Source organism: Cuculus canorus, chromosome 11 (genome assembly GCF_017976375.1).
Source record: "Cuculus canorus isolate bCucCan1 chromosome 11, bCucCan1.pri, whole genome shotgun sequence".
Taxonomy (NCBI): Eukaryota; Metazoa; Chordata; class Aves; order Cuculiformes; family Cuculidae; genus Cuculus; species Cuculus canorus.
The window spans coordinates 15,358,287-15,374,137 of record NC_071411.1 but is presented as its reverse complement, the minus strand read 5'-3'; the positions used below and the strand labels follow the sequence as shown (position 1 = coordinate 15,374,137).

At 38.8% G+C, this 15,851-nt stretch overlaps 1 protein-coding gene across 3 annotated transcripts; it reads right to left on the bottom strand.

Moving 5' to 3' along the window:
- Positions 1–1,073: 1,073 nt before the first annotated feature.
- UBA3 (ubiquitin like modifier activating enzyme 3) lies at positions 1,074–15,566 on the bottom strand. Of its 3 annotated transcripts, none has more exons than XM_009563112.2 (18): positions 15,478–15,566; positions 15,300–15,341; positions 12,503–12,623; positions 11,444–11,524; positions 9,225–9,307; positions 8,589–8,669; positions 7,905–7,948; positions 7,548–7,612; positions 6,566–6,721; positions 6,341–6,443; positions 5,766–5,879; positions 4,244–4,297; positions 3,751–3,787; positions 3,590–3,671; positions 2,620–2,720; positions 2,442–2,505; positions 2,289–2,343; positions 1,074–1,829 (listed from the first exon to the last, which is right to left on the bottom strand). In XM_009563112.2, exons 1-18 carry the CDS (start codon positions 15,546–15,548, stop codon positions 1,741–1,743), a joined length of 1,443 nt encoding a protein of 480 aa, XP_009561407.2. In that variant the 5' UTR covers positions 15,549–15,566; the 3' UTR covers positions 1,074–1,740. The 3 variants fall into 3 exon arrangements, with proteins under 3 accessions (XP_009561407.2, XP_009561406.1, XP_053932292.1); XM_054076317.1 differs by having other exon boundaries at positions 1,075–1,829; positions 15,467–15,547; XM_009563111.2 differs by lacking the exon at positions 15,300–15,341 and having other exon boundaries at positions 15,478–15,513.
- Between the last annotated feature and the right edge of the window lie 285 nt (positions 15,567–15,851).

The window sequence follows — 15,851 nt, the reverse complement described above, 5'->3', positions numbered from 1 at the left end:
CCGCGCCACAGCCACGTCCGCACGCGCCCGCGCAGCCGCACGGCCGGGGCGGGGCCAGGCCTGACGGGACGGAGAGGCGGCAGCGCAGTACCGGGCGGGGAGAGCTTAGGTGGGCGGGAGGAAGGACGGCTTCACGATGAGGGTGGTGAGGCACTAGCACACGTTGCCCAGTGCTGGCTGTCCTCTCGCTGGAGGCGTTCGGGGCCAGGCTGGATGGGCTTTGACAGCGTGGTCCAGTGGGAGGTGTCCCTGCCCATGGCAGGGGGGTTGGAACTAGATGGGCTTTTAACGTTCCTTCCAACCCAAACCATTCTATGATGAGTGATATGAGGGGCAGCCTGGGGCTGAGTCTGGAGGAGGCTGAGGGGAGACCTCACTGCTCTTTGCTGGTCCCTGAAAGGTTGTAGCAAGACAGTTGTTGGTCTTCTCTCCTGAGTAACAAGACAAAAGAAAAGGGCCTCAAGTTGTGCCAGGGGAAGTTTAGTCTGGGTAATAGAAAACATTACTTTACTGAAACGGTTTCAAGCACTGGAACAGGCTGCCCAAGGAAGTGGTGGAGTCACTATCCCCAGAGAGACTTACGTAGAAGAAGTGCTTCAGGGTATGGTTTAGTGGTGGGCTTGGCCTTGTTAGGTTTACAGTTCTTGACCATCTTTAAGGTCTTTTCCAACCTCTACAATTATATAATTCTGTGATTAACACAAATAAACCAAGGATTGTAAACCTCAGCACCTCAGCTTGCTGCTCTAAGTCCCACAGCTTGCATGGGGCCTCTTCACACTTCCAAACGTGCAGCTGTTCAAAATGACCTGGTTAAAAATGACAGTAAAGTGCCCCCTTTTACTACCTGAGTTCAAGTGCAAGGCTGGAAGATCAGAAGTTAAAACACCACTCATAGTTTAAAAGCTGGGAAATTCAAGCACAGTTGACAAGCAACAAGCAAAACCAGAGTAGCTGTTAAGAGTAACAAGCACTGCCCAGTGAACAGCCTCTGACTAAAGCAGCTAAATGATGTCCTAGATTTTTGAATCAAGGCTATAAACACTCTCGAATGTCCACTGATAAACAACAAAGTAAGGTGTCTTTATGATATTTTATTAATAAATACCTCAACAGCACCAATGATACTTGAACATAATCCTGCAATACCATGCACTGCCACTGTAGACATGTCCATGTTTTCATGTACAGTGGACCATTTTCTCCTTTCCTCCTTGCTTACACACACAGTAATCTCTTCCATACTTTCATAAAATCCATCAAATTGATACCAAATAAGAGGAAAATCCTTATTTTACCCCACTGCCCACTCTTAGTTTTAAGGTGACTCAGCAAGTGTACAGGAGTGCTGCAATTTAAAAGGAGATCTCTGTGGTTCCTTTTAAAGGCTCTCCTCTTCGCATATATGTGTGAACACATGTTGAAAACAAAGACTTTTAGTCACCTTAAAAGTTTCTGTGTGTGAAAGTACATTAACGTTTTGACAACAAAAACTGCGGAAAAAGTGTATTCCTCTACATCAGAGTTCTGTACATTAATAAGCATTTATACAAATATAATCCACCAAATATTGGCTTCTACGTACAATTCTTAGATATGGTGATTCATTTGTATTACTTTACCTTCAATGCTAGTACTAACATGAACATTTCAGGCTGCCTTAACACCCACGGAGTACGTTTGTTTCACAAGGTGGGTACAGATTTCTCTTGCTGTATATGCAGTTTACTTATGAATAAATTAGGTGGTGAAGTGAAGCTTGAACAACATTGTCTGTGGTGTAGTAATATCAGCAACTGCAAGTTCCTGGCCATCCACAAGCCCCAATTCTGAAACAGAAAGATAAGTTTAAGTACAGCAAACCTGTATAGTTTGTCTTTTTTTTAAAATTTAAAAAAGAGTTATGAATGCCATTTCCACAAACCATAAATACAATGAAATAAAGCTACAAATACCTTACTAGCTAAATTAATATTCATCTAATTCAACCAGGAAGCTAACAGACTGTGTCAAGAAATACATGAAATGCTGCTGAAGTGTGTTTAATCTACATCAGCAATCATTGCTTTCTTGCAATGTTTTTCTTCACCAGGTGAAATCTGCCCACTCTTCACATTTAAGCAATTCAAAGCTCACCCCTGAGTAGTCTGAGAAAGGTCCACTGCACGAAAGGGATAATGAAGCTCATTCTATTGTGTAGTGCAAAAGAAAGCTGAATGTGCCATACAGGGGGATGAATAGGATTGACTCTGTATCTTAAAAATCTACACATGACAACTGCATGATACCTTTTAGTGTCTTGGAAAGATTTGGCCTTGTTCGTTCTTCAATTGAAGCTACTGTCTGCGGAAATAAAAAGCAGAACCGTTTCCTTTCAAATTAATGAAAATAAATGTAAATAAACTAACATTATTAAAGACAATTACGTATTTTGAGATTACCTGTAAATAGAGCGTTTTATTTCTCCCATACATAGTAGCAGTGATTGCAGGAGATTTCATCTGCCTACATATAAAACATTTTAAAACACAATCACGTAAAAATACATTTAGAAATTACCTTTCTGAAACACTGAACCACCAAAAATTATCAAATAAGTCAGAATATTTGCACACTTACAATGAAGCATTATTTGTCAAGTAATCCAAGATTTCCTGCAATTTAGCTGATGGGGAAATCTCTATGTTTTGGGGAAGCTGGCTGCAGGCTGGACAGTTTTCCTACAACAAAGCATGGGAATGAATATTATGTTAATTATGATTTTTAAAATGCTGCCAATAAAGTCCCAAAACGATTTGTTTTTGTTTTTCTAAACAATGTTTTAGCACTAGAAGTATTAATAATGTTGCAAACATTAATGACAAAACCAATTCCTCATGAAGTCTGTCACTGTTTGACAGGTCCCCAGCAGTAGCTAAGTATTTATGAACTGCAAATTTCATCTGACAAACTTTAATACTACAAACTTTCAAATCAGTTGTTATCTTAACCTCTTTTTGAGAAGATTTGCTCATGAGTCTTCTTAGGATTGTGTTTCTTATTTTGTAAACCCCATTTCTTTTATTACAGGGGAAATCTTCGGATTCACTGTTTTCCTCTGCAGGTACCATAGCAGAAACAGCTGAGATACCAATGTTGCACCAGCAGATAACACAGAAATAGCTGTCTCAAGAACCTCCCTATACCTGAAGCTAGTTTTCCAAATATTAAGGAACTTTGGCTAAACAGGCAAAAATTAAATATGCCATTGCATATAATATACAATAGTTTTAGGTAAACTGATGAGTAGAAGAAAAGGTTCAATTACCAGGACATCAAATAAAACATCCATTCATCTGGAGGTAAATAGTACCGCTATACCATATGGACCGACCACCATCATTATTAGACCCCAAAACCACACAAGTTTAAAAAAAAAAGACTCCTACATGCTGAAAACACTGTAGTTTCTGCTTTTAAAATTTCAATAATATTATTATTCTGAGCTGAAGGCCAAGGAATTCAATACCAGATTTCAGAAATACACACAAACTGTACAAGTTCAATAAAAATCAAGGAAACAACCCTGCAAGCCTTTACCAGCACTAACCTTTCTTTCAGCTTCAAATGTGTACGTGTATAATCCATCCACATCATTAAACACCAAGTAGTTGTTAAGAGGAATGTATGCACTATAATGACAAATATGTGAGTGTTAATACATGTCATTACATTGGAAATTCTGTATGATATTAATAAGAAATTAAATACCTTGTGGCTAGTTTAAAAACTTCAGTGGCACAAACAGCTGAAATGAAGAAAAAAAAATCAACTTCACTTTCTAGCTCTATCTCAGAACATGCAGACATTAGTGCACAGAGTGGTGCCAAAGAAGTAGTGATAAAAAAAAAAAATCAAGTATAATAATTTGTAAAGAGAGAAAGAAACATCTGAAGGCAGCTGGCAGTTCTATGCATTAACACCATAGATTTGGCACTAATCTGTGACTATGTGAAGCTTATATACTGTGTTTTCCAGTTACTGTTTTCTTCCAGTCTCAAATGTTTCTCCTCGCTCATACACAAGTTTAAAATTTATACAGTCACATGCAGTTTCTCTATGGAAAACAGAAACAAGACTGTAAGAATAAATTAGATGCAGTTAAAAGCTACTATTATCCTCCCTGAGTTCTCTATTTCAAACTGTTGCCTTACAAAAATCTGAAATCTGTAAAGCAGAAGTGAAATGAATTCTTCTAGCATACCTGCAATTACCGCATTTGTAGAAGCTACTGCTGGAATAATTCGTTTAACCACTCCTGTAAAAACAAACACATGGCTATGTCTTTTCCAAAAAGCTATACTGAGAGAAAACTTTTAGCCCAAATAATTACAGAAGGGTGTACCCAAAGATACTTCCAACACTTTCCAGGAACTTCCGTAACAGTGAGGTATAATGGCACATTGCTCAAGGACTTGGGCATCTTTTTTATTTTAGAAATGGATCAATCATGTTGAGAAAAAGAAGGTATCACACAAAGAGAACTAGTGAACACGTTCTAAAACCAAGTATTCTGTATTTAGCAGCACTGAAAATTTAAAACTCAGCTCTATTCCTGTTTAACTGGAGAAATGCATAAAGGACAGATATTTGGTTTTGGTATTCCTCCTCCAAGAACAGGCTTGCCAAACTGTATTGGCATCTTCATTCAACTGAGCCCACCCAGACAAACAGCATGTTACATACACTAATATAAAGGAAGATTTCCTATGCATACAAGTTTGTACATGGGGAACAAGGAGGTTCACTCTTTCTTCAGGCCTGCCAAAAAGACCACAATTTCCTAAGCAGTCTGAAGTTTCTCTGGCTTCTCATTATTGATTTGTGTCTCTTTACACCTGAGAAAACACGTATAATGCTTTTATCTTCACCTTCTATCTTTTATGTATTTTATAAAGAAGCCATCTTCAGTTGCAGAAAACTGTGCATCCACTTGCATGTACATAACTATTTCACAAGTGGAGTTCACATTTATCTGAACCAAAACCATACTGGAGTATGGATCCTGGAGAAGCCAGGATAAACTGCTGCAAAGAAAACTACTATCTGTAATACACTGGATAAATCTGAGGAAGATACAAATCAATCAGTTTGCCCTTTTCTGATAGAAAGGCACACACACTGAGGTTCAAGAGTGTCATTTCAAGCCCAGCATTTCCAATTCATTCTCAGTATACACAGCAACAAATAGAAGTTACCAAACATTCTGGTGTTCTGTATGAGATTCTCCACTTCTTTTCTATTTGGCTAGTGTTTAAAATGTCGATTAAATGAGTGGCAGCGTTCTGCACTTCACGTGAACAGAGACATACACAGCAGTAAAGAACAGATCCTACACCCTTAACCATCCTGAACTGGTATAGAATGTTGCTGTTGCTGAAGAGGCAATCCTCTTCTTTTGTCCCTATTCTTTGACCCAGCAACAGTGGTGACAGCGTAATGAAAACTGTGGAGCTGCTCCAGGTTAAAAATAAAACAGTAAAAAGAATGTTCAGTTTTGTCCCAGTTAAGTGCCTCTGATTCATCATGAATGCCTAAACATCTGATTCACCATAAAATATTTGTGCTGGCACAGGAAACAAGCTGCTTGTTTCTGTTTTAAGATGCTAAGGGAGAAAAGAACAATTTCTTTCCCAGCAGAGCTGTCAGCTTAGTCAGCACAAATACAAAGAACACCAATCCAGCCTAAGTGCAAATGCCACGACAGTGAAATGCCATACTCTTACCTTGGGTGAGTCTGTATGTTACACCTTTAATATTAAATTGTGCTGCTCTTTCTAAAGACTTCTGGTAAATCCACTGTATATGTTCAGGGTCATCTCCATCCAATGCAACACCTTCTACGAGAAAGTTAAGAATTTACAGGTAAGTTAACAGTTACACAAGTTCTGCAGAAATACAGCATTTTTTTTTATTCTAAAAACTGGGTTAAAACGAATACTCCATTGAGATATTAAAACTTGACACCTTAATCAAAATATCATTTCTACAAACATCGTAAGGTCTAACACATTCTATACATAAATTATCCTAATTTCACAGATTTACAGAACTGCTACAGGTTACATTTTGAGTCACGAAAGACACTGTGCTGTATTAGAGACACATGAACAATACTGAAACTGGAGAGCAAGTCTGAGAAGATCACTCACCAGCTCAGAGGAGTCTTAGATTCAATACAACAATAAGCAAGTTTAAAAGGTAGGATTGTTTTATCAAAAGTAGCTGGTTATACCTGACACAAAACAAAATAGTTAATATGAGAAACATTAGTTTAGCACCAGTGCAATATCCTAATTACCTCCAAAAGGCTGCTCCTTTGGCCACTGCAATATCCTGGCATACTCAATACAATGCTCTGGTAGCCTGGGCATGGATGCAATAGTGCACATGGGAAAATTGACCTGGTGTGGGCAGGGCAAGAAAACCAGAAACAAGCGTGTAACATGTTACACATAGTATTGTGGAAAGAAACAAGCAAATCAGAGGAATATTAAAAAAAAAGAAATATCACTGGTTCAATTACCTGCGGTGGATAAAGCTCAAGTGTGCATTCAACACATGCTGTCATACCAGGAATAATCACACGAACATTGCCTTTAAAACCTTCTGTCCCTCCATCTATCAAAGGTATGATGGAGCTTGGATCCAGTACACCATCTTCATAACGTAAAAATGACATCTAACAAATAGAGGCGGGAAAGGTTGTTGGCTTTTGTTTTATTGGTTGTTTTTTTGCAAGTTGCAGGAAGAAAAAAAAATCCTACAAATTTTATTCTTAATCGTACACCCCAAGATTGAATGCTTAATATACAGTTTATTTTAAAGGTACATAGTATATGAAACACTACTTATTTGTTAGTGTGCAGAACTTCACAAACCACCTTCACTCTCCTCCTCCTCTCACCACTCAATAAATGCAATTATTTCCTTACAGTATACCAGAATAAATGGCTGAAGGATCTAAGGTTTGATTCTTGGTTTGGCTTTTTTTTTCGTTTTAATACTGGTAAATACCCAAGATCATTATTTTATCAACAAATTCACAATGACAGAACTACCTAGTCCAATGATCAGCTTTCTATTACCTTGTAGCAGCAAGGCTCCAGAAAATGACATTTACAATTTTGCAGCTAAGCATTGTTCAACTAATGAAAAAAAAAATTTCCCAATGGGAGCATCCAGAGAGGCTGTGGAGCTTCTCTTCTTACAGTTTGCAAAAGCTGACTACACAAGGCCACAGAAAATGGAATCTAACTTTGAAATTACCCCTGCGGGCACTGTACCAATGATACCTAACACTCCTCAAGAAAAAGGCAGGTAAGAGAGCATGCATTTTATCCTAGTCCACAAGAAGAAAACAGAAAAGAAAACAGAAATACATACAGAAAGATGTGAGTTTCAACAGCCCTCATTTCATTTTAATGACACATTCTACACAAATCTGTTCAATTTTAGTTACCTATACTCAAGCAACAACAAGGCTTTAAAAAGATTGAAGACTTTACCAGCATGCCATTTATCCATCTCCTTGCAATTATAGAGTCCAGCCCACAAACAATAATATGAAACTCTACGGAGGAAGAAAAGAATGTTATTTAACATCTGTACTAATGCATATTTCTTAAGATAAGTAAAGCATTCTGTCCACAACAGTCCAGAGGAACTGACTGGAGTTTAACTATCTCCCCTAGATTATCTATACAACAGATGGATTCAATTTTTCTTTATTTCTTAACTGTACTTCCAGGATACTGCAAAAGACTAAAATAATTAGCAATCTAACGACCAGGAAAAGCAGCAACAACTGCAGTGTTCCCCTAAAGCACCAGTGGGCATTTGGCAGGCAAAAAAATTCCACTTACGTCGATAGAAGCTTTCATCCATGTCTTGAATCTTTTTAAAATATCTGAATGTAAGTCCAGTAAAGGAATATATTTGCAAAGCAGTTGACTTTACTGTTTTCTATTTGCTAAACTGAAGCCAAAACATTATACGATGTGCTACTATCACATTATATGACACTTTTTGAAAAAACTAGGGGACTGAGAGATTCATAATACCCACAGCTGAAGCTGTGGCATCTTACAAAACAAGTAAGAGACACAACATAATAGCCACTCACACACAGGAGAAAGCTCAACAGGCAAGCTATTTAGGAAACTCAAAATATGCTCCTTCACAAACTCCTGGATCAGCAGAGCTGCTCAACGTGTGTAAAAAATGCGTCCCACCAGTACACACTCAAAACACTCTGGTGAATAAACCTATAGTTCTAATACCTCAGTGAGTGATTGAATATCACATTTGAATAAAAACACTCCGTGAAAACATACGAGTAGTTCCTTAAAGCTTAGCCTTCTTCCCTCATGTATATTTCCTGTACACTAACGCCACTGAGAAAGAATTCTCCATCACCAGCTGAATGAATCTGTTCTTCATTGTACAAAAAAGAGAGGATGGCAGCAAAATATTTTACTCTTACCATCTACAAAGGTTTCTAGGTTTTGTAAAGCCTTCGGGGCTACTACTTCTCTCTAAAAGGATACGGTACGACAGCACAGTTGGGAACACGGCTGTTCAGGAATTCTGCTGCAACTTCTGCTTTTGGTCGCCTAACATCCTTTGGTCTGGGGAAAAAATAAAGCAATTTCAAATGTATTATTTTAGTAGACTCAATCTTTCCAGACTCCATGCATCACAATACTGAATTAGGTGACTCATTATTACTGTAGGACGATTGATACAGACAATACTAAGGTATTCCTGTAAAGCATCACATAGCAGAGCCCCACAGTTACCTAAATATGTCCATGTAACTACAGTTAACAGCTCCAAAAATTCTCCAACAATTTTTCATTTTGCTTGGAAGAAAAGGGTACTAGAAAAATTGACTTCTCATTCTGTGTGCGCTATTCTTTGGTGCCAACTTTTCCATTAGTCATTAGCTGTATTTAACTGGTAAGGAACGTCTGTTAACTTTCTTCTTGCTCTAACTGTGACACCACAGATCTCAAAACAATAAGGAATCACACACAATATTTATTTAATTATAAGTGCTACTGTGATATGAAAGTTCAGTAATCTTTAAAGACATCTTATAAAAGCAAAATAACGATCATACATACTTTCTTTAGGCACATTTTAAAAAAACCAAACAGTCAAATCAGGAAAATATCACTTACCGAAACAGAAACTGTCGGTTAAGATTAGAAACATCTATAGTATCCATATCGATGACATGGATCTGTCTGAACCCAGACAGTGCCTGTGAAAAAGAGACAGTCAACTTCACTTAATAGGAAATGAAATGCTTATAGAGCTCCAAAATTCATTCCACATGCCAAAAACCCCAAACATATTTGCTCTTTATCCTCTGGGTAGGTAGACACCTGGTCACTCTTTGTTAAAGAAACATCCTCTTCTGGGTTCCTAATGCTGATATTTTGGACAGATGGAATTAGTAACATTTCAGTAGTCAAAGACAATGTTCTACTGATGCAATCCTTCTTTACGCTACCTAATCATAACCGAGGGAAGTCAATGCTAATTATCAAAGTAGATTAGGAGAGCCTGCTAAAGAGAAGAGCAACCCTGGGACATCGTGAACATACAGACTGGAGTCTTTATCAAATTTATATTCGTTGTCCCAAAGACGTGAACACATGTGAACAGAATCTAGATTTACTTACAAGCTTATCTTGCTGAAAATGATGAAAATATATCATGATAAAAAATAATATGTTTGAAGAGATGAGAACTGAGTGCACGCTGCAGATTTATGAAGTCCCTTATCCCTCACAAATCCTTCCTCTCAATGAGCTATCAACAGGTTTAATTTGTTATGTCCCAATAAACTCATAAAACAGTAGTTGGCGGCAGAGGTCAAATTCACCAGTGCTAATATCCCAAAGAAAGAAAACTGCCTTGAAGTTGTCACAGTCTCTTATAGTAAAATCCTGCTGAAACAGCAGCAACAAAACAACAACCAGAACAAGAGTATATACAAGTGTTCGAACTGTAAAAGCCCCAAGTTAATGGGTCTGGAATGCTTCACTTTAAATGAGGCTATTGATTGATTGAGCTTCTCAAGCTTGGAGGTAATTTGTGGAAATCCTGAAATAGCAGTACATTAATCCTATAGTGAAGTACACTAATGCTTAAGTGTTGGTATAAATTAAGGAAAAAAAGTTACTTCATATCAGTCTACACATTTTCCATGTAATCCATGAAGACAGAAATTATTATTAAATAGAGGCATGGAAAAGTACAGAATTAGTTCTAAATTACCAAACTCAAACAGGATGATATCAGTGAGACACTATGATAAATATGAGCATCTATGAGGATAAAAAACACATGAAGAGGACAATTAAATTTATACATATTTATTGGGTTAATCGCTCATCACACATGATCCCGTGACTGCATTTAAACACTTAAAAACTGCTTTTCAGAATAGGTAGTGAGACACTCTATTATAAACTAACAGTGTATCAAGAAAACTACAGAATACCTTCTGGCAACCTGTATAGCAGTACTGTCATATTCCTTCTCTGTTCTGACACAACTGCCTATTTCTCCTCAGCCATTTCCATACGGAATGGTCTGTGCTGGTCTGACTCAAAAAGCTGACATTACATAGGCGGAATTCAGCAATAGAGATGCAACTAAAGGAGTGTTTGGGCTCTGCAGACAACCTCTAATTTACTGTTCCTGAGGAACCAGAAAAGATGAGAATCTCTTCTTGGGAAGGCCAAACAGATTTCACAGGCATGAAGGTCACTACAGGCACAGTAAGTCCGGCTCTACTAATTTCACTATTAAAGAACAGAAATGATTCCAGCAATTCTAACCTCACTTCAAATTAATCCAAAGACATAAAATAAACTGAAATTGAACTCAACTGTGACTATTAATACTAAACTTTGTACTAGCTACTTACAGCAGTTTACAGTATCAGTTTTCATCTGAAAAGATACATTTTAGCCATTGTATTCCAAACAATGCTTCCTTGTATCATCATGAGCATGATAATGTTCTTAGTTTACTTCCATTTCCCCAGATCTGGCAATTAGGGAAAAATTCCAGCATCAGACCATATTGAAGGCTGCCAGTGAACTTCTGTCTGTGCTTTTCATAAACAGCACCATGCTGTTCCGAGACAGTGAAATGAATAGCACACAACACATTAGGCCACCATGTCTCAAGCTTATTAATAAAATGCATTCTTCAAGTTCGTTGTCTGTATCATCATGTATTTTATACATTTTTATTACAACTTAGGAATTTAGTACCTAGATAGAACCAACAACAACAAATTAGCACAGCAGAAAAGATCATTTTCTCAAGGAAAAAAAAAAAGAAGATTCTAAGAAGCAAAGGATAAAAAGTGAGTAATTACCAGATTTTTCAGGAGTTCGCATCCTAATCCTCCTGCTCCAATAACCAGTACTTTACATGTGCTTAACAAAAACTCAAGAGCCTGTGGAAACGTAAAACAAAAAAGTTAATACACTAGGGTCAGAAAAATAATAATTTGTCCTTTGCTTCACAACCCTTATAAATGCGTTATGATAAATTTTCAGTGCCTCATAAGTTTCACATAAAACAACTTAGATCAATAACACAATTTGTGCTTGCAGGAGTAAATTACATATTGGACTTTAATTGGTTGTTGAGTTCACACAGTTCCCATATCCCAGGTTATAGAAAAGCAAAATCTTTGCTGATATCAGTATTCTCTTTATATTAATTTTTACCATGAAAAAAGCAAGGTCTACCTTTATTATTCTTGAGTTTAAGGAGATAATGTTTTCTTCCTCCAAATATTTTACTAACATATAATGCAAAATAAAACAGATAGAAAACATTGCTAGCCAAAAAGAATTGAGATTTTTAACTACAGAACTACTTTCTGTGAACTGTTCTAGAAGACTCCAGTCTCAAACTAGTAATAATGGAACAGTGCATAAAGAAGGTAACAGTAAAATACATTCAACCGAAACAATGTGTACCAAAAAAGGAAAACAGAAGAAATAATTAAGACTATAAATTTTGCTTTTTAGTAAACTTTCCCAGTTCTCATATTACACATATTAACCTTAATTCCTTCTTTAAGTACAAGAAATTCCTTACTCTATCTAATTACGTAAAAATGGAGAGACAAGAGCTGCTATTTTTAACATGGAACTCAAAGACAGAGCATAATTCATATTATGTTGTTATATATTTAAATATATGATGACAGCAAGCTTGCAGTTGACAGCGTACAATTTTAAAACACAAGCTTATAAAAAGAATACAATATGTTCCTCTATAATCATAATGTTCAGTTGCTTAGAATATAAGCTTTTCATGCAGTTTTAATATTCATACACTGCTGGTAGTCAATTAATTAAACTGTTCACATCAGTTTGCAACACACACTACCAATTTTTTATTTAAAGTAAGTGTTTCTCACTTGAGTGCCTGGCTCGAAATCAGGATGTATGAATGGTCCAGATCGCTCGAGGAACTTCTTTACATGGTTCCAGCGACCTTCCCAGTCTCCAGTGTCCCCACACCCACCATCAACAGCCATTCTGCATAGAACACAGTAAATTCAGCTGCAAAACCATACAGAAAAAGCTACACCTCTAAAATATATTTTTCTTTATATATCTTAAAATTACCTAAATTATTTACAAACATATCTGTATATTCTTTATGCATGTAAGTCACATGCATGAACATTTGCATGAGCGGGTTTTATTTGTAGAACTAGAAAACAATACTACAAATACGCACAGGGGGAAAAGAACAGGCATTTCAATAAATGCCACCAATTTAGGTGTTACTAATAAAAGTTGACCTGAAGTGAAAAAGGGTCATCTTTTTGCTTTTATTTCCTTCATATTCAAAGGGGACGCAGAAAAAGAGGTTGTCCCTTTAGATTCTGAGGGTGATGTTTTTTTCATCAGAGTCAAGCCTTGAATCTTGTTTTTCAGAATTTTTAAGTTCACAAATCATATTTAGAATTATTGATACGTAACCGTAACTGTGAGGCGCTGAGTAAGTAACAGTAACACGCCCCAACACTGTCTCCTCTGAATCTTCATAGCAGCTTATTTAAACAAGTGTTTAAAAACATTCCAAAACTGGAATGGTCTTCACCTTCAACTGGTACCATGTAATTCAGAATACCCCCTTTTTCCAACCATCTCCTGAGCCCAGCACCAGAATCAGTTTCACTTGAAAAAAAGAATGCTTGCAGTCATCTCCTTTTATTTTTCAAGACAGGTTTTTACATCAAATACGCCACTACCCTTTTTCCACATTTCCAGGTCACTTTTAGTAGTACATAACTGTAAATTTAAACTGTGAAGAGACTTACTGGAATAGTTCAAAATCAGCTCTCTTAAGTAATTTTCTAATCATAAAAAGAATCTCATCTACTCAGAAGCTTCTCCTTAATACAGTGTATTCCTCTTTTAAAATAGGAGCTCCACTCAATATATACGAATTATTATGTTCTACGTTAAAACTATGCTTGTTATGGAAGAGCTTCACCAATCCTAAGTATGAAAGGTTGTGTCGCCGTTGATAAGGAGCATTATTTGCTTCCTCCTATGCAGTAATATGAAGAACACTTGTATCAATAGCTGTTGGGTAATCTCTAGAATTTATCATTACTTGCTGCAACTCATGTCAAAATAAAAGGAAAATGTAGTGAAAACATTTGGAGAGCAAATCCTTTTATCCTCATAGAATTCAGAAGACTCACAAGACAGTACGTCCATAATAACTTTAACTTACAAACAATTAATCTTGCACAGGATTTTCACTATTGGAGAAAAAGTGCAGGAATAAACACATCATAATTTGCCTACATTTTGACTGCAGACTGAACTCATTCCTGGTTAACTCTTGACTTCAGGCAAGTTACTGCATTAGCAGTTAAACAAGAGAGACAAAATTTATTTGAATTCAGACAGGTCTTTTGACCTCTGACTTGCACTTTAGTATCTCCTCAGTTTCCACATTCACATAAAAAAATAGTTTTTAGGAAGCTGTGGATAAATACAATGTTCCTTTGTCTGAACCCTGGGCTAATCTGTTGTGTACCAGTTTTCAGGATGTGCATTAAGCACTGACATCAGCAACTAAAACAGTTCAATAAACAGCACAATTCTTTCTAGGGGTGATATAACTTTTAACTTTTCTGGAAACAAGTGTAGAAGCTATGCTTGTTCACATTAAAACACAGGAGTTTTATCCTTTTATACAGTCTACATTAACAGCTGTCAAACAGCACTACTCTTTCTGTTTAGTAGTGTATTTTCCTTTGTAAGTGATAAAATGGTCAGATGTAGTTTTGCTTTTGCGATTACACTAAAGTTTGGTTTCTACATGGTTGGACATGGTGGAGATCTGAAAAACATCAATAACTCAATTTATTGATTCTCCATTTATTTTAACCCCTTATTTATTTCATCAGATTACTCCAATTTTAAATCTCATTTAAAATATCAGAGCACCATAGTCCTCACATTGCTTTGCACCCAGACTTTTCCCTGCCACCTTCACATTCCAAAGCTCCATGCTTCTGAGGGGTTTGGCATGCACCCCCCCCCCCATCCAACATGCCCCAGGATTTTTTGTGACCCTCACCCCAAGACACACAGGCACTGCCTGCGTGTCTACTGCTCAGGCAGGTGGGTCTGCCCTGTAGTCTTTGGAAAGAGGGCCACAAGTGGATGGAAGGGAAGAGTTAAGGGACGGAAGCAGATGATGTTAAAGACTTCCAAGAGTTAGTTTTCCAGGCCGTTAAAACAGAGGAATAGAATTTAGGGGTTTAATAAGCAGAGGCAACTGAATTTTTAATTTTCAGCCAAAATTTAGTCACCTGCTTCTAGCCTAGCAGCCCTCGCCCGGTCCCTGACCGGCAGCGCAGCTTTTCCACGCCTGTCACAAAGCTCTCCAGCACACCAGCCTTTACTCATGCCAAGCTCCAAGCCCGCAACTCCCTTCCCCACTCTGGGTGAGCCCCTTGGTCCTCTCCCCAGGAGATCTCTCTCCCCAGTCCTTGCTGTTTCAGCGCCCTTTCGCGCTGCCCCTGCCTCCTCTCGTCCCTCCCGGGCCCCGCAGCCCTGCGCTGGGCCCGCTCCCACCCGTCTCCTGCGGGGCTGCGGCTCGCCCTGACCTACCAGGCGCCCCCCAGCAAGCGCTGCCTGCCCCTGCCCGGGCCCGGAGCCCGCTCCCCGCAGCCCCACACTAACCCATCCGCCAGCAGCTCCTCTAGCCTCCTTCTTTTCTTCTCCCTAAAAGAGAGAGAATAAAAGAAGGGTCAGTATCGCGCTACAGAGACCGGGGAGAAGGGAGAGGGCACTCCGGGGCCCACCCGTCTCCGGGGAGCGGGGGAAGGGGCGGCCGAGCACGCACATACAGGGTACTTACGGTTCCTCACCATCCGCCATAGTTCCCTCTGCTTCCCACAGTGCCCCGCGGCGCTGCGGCGGCGGGGCCATAGAGACGGAGAACGGGGGATAGAGCGTCGTCGCATCCAGTTCCGTCTCCCGCCATGGTGCCCCCCTCTGGCCTCCCCCAGCAGCCGAGGGCTCGCCCCAGGCCGCGCCGTGTGGCGATCGCGGCCCTTTAAAGCCAGCAGGAACTCAAGGGCCCCCGGGAGAGCTTGGGGAACACCGGGAGAACTCAGGGGCCCCCGGGAGTGCTCGGAGACCCCTGAGAGGCCTCGGGGAGCACCGGAAAACTCAGAGACCCCTGGGAGAGCTTTGGGAGCACCAGGGCTGGAGCAGGAGAGCTTGGGAAAC

What these genes read in the sequence shown, in the direction of transcription:
- UBA3 (XM_009563112.2), bottom strand. Translation starts at nt 15,548, where the DNA reads ATGGCCCCGCCGCCGCAGCGCCGCGGGGCACTGTGGGAAGCAGAGGGA. An exon ending in GATGGATAAATGGCATGCTG is followed by an intron (nt 6,722 to 7,547) that starts GTAAAGTCTTCA and finishes TCTATTTGTTAG; the next exon opens with ATGTCATTTTTACGTTATGA. An exon ending in ATAAAACGCTCTATTTACAG is followed by an intron (nt 2,344 to 2,441) that starts GTAATCTCAAAA and finishes TTATTTCCGCAG; the next exon opens with ACAGTAGCTTCAATTGAAGA.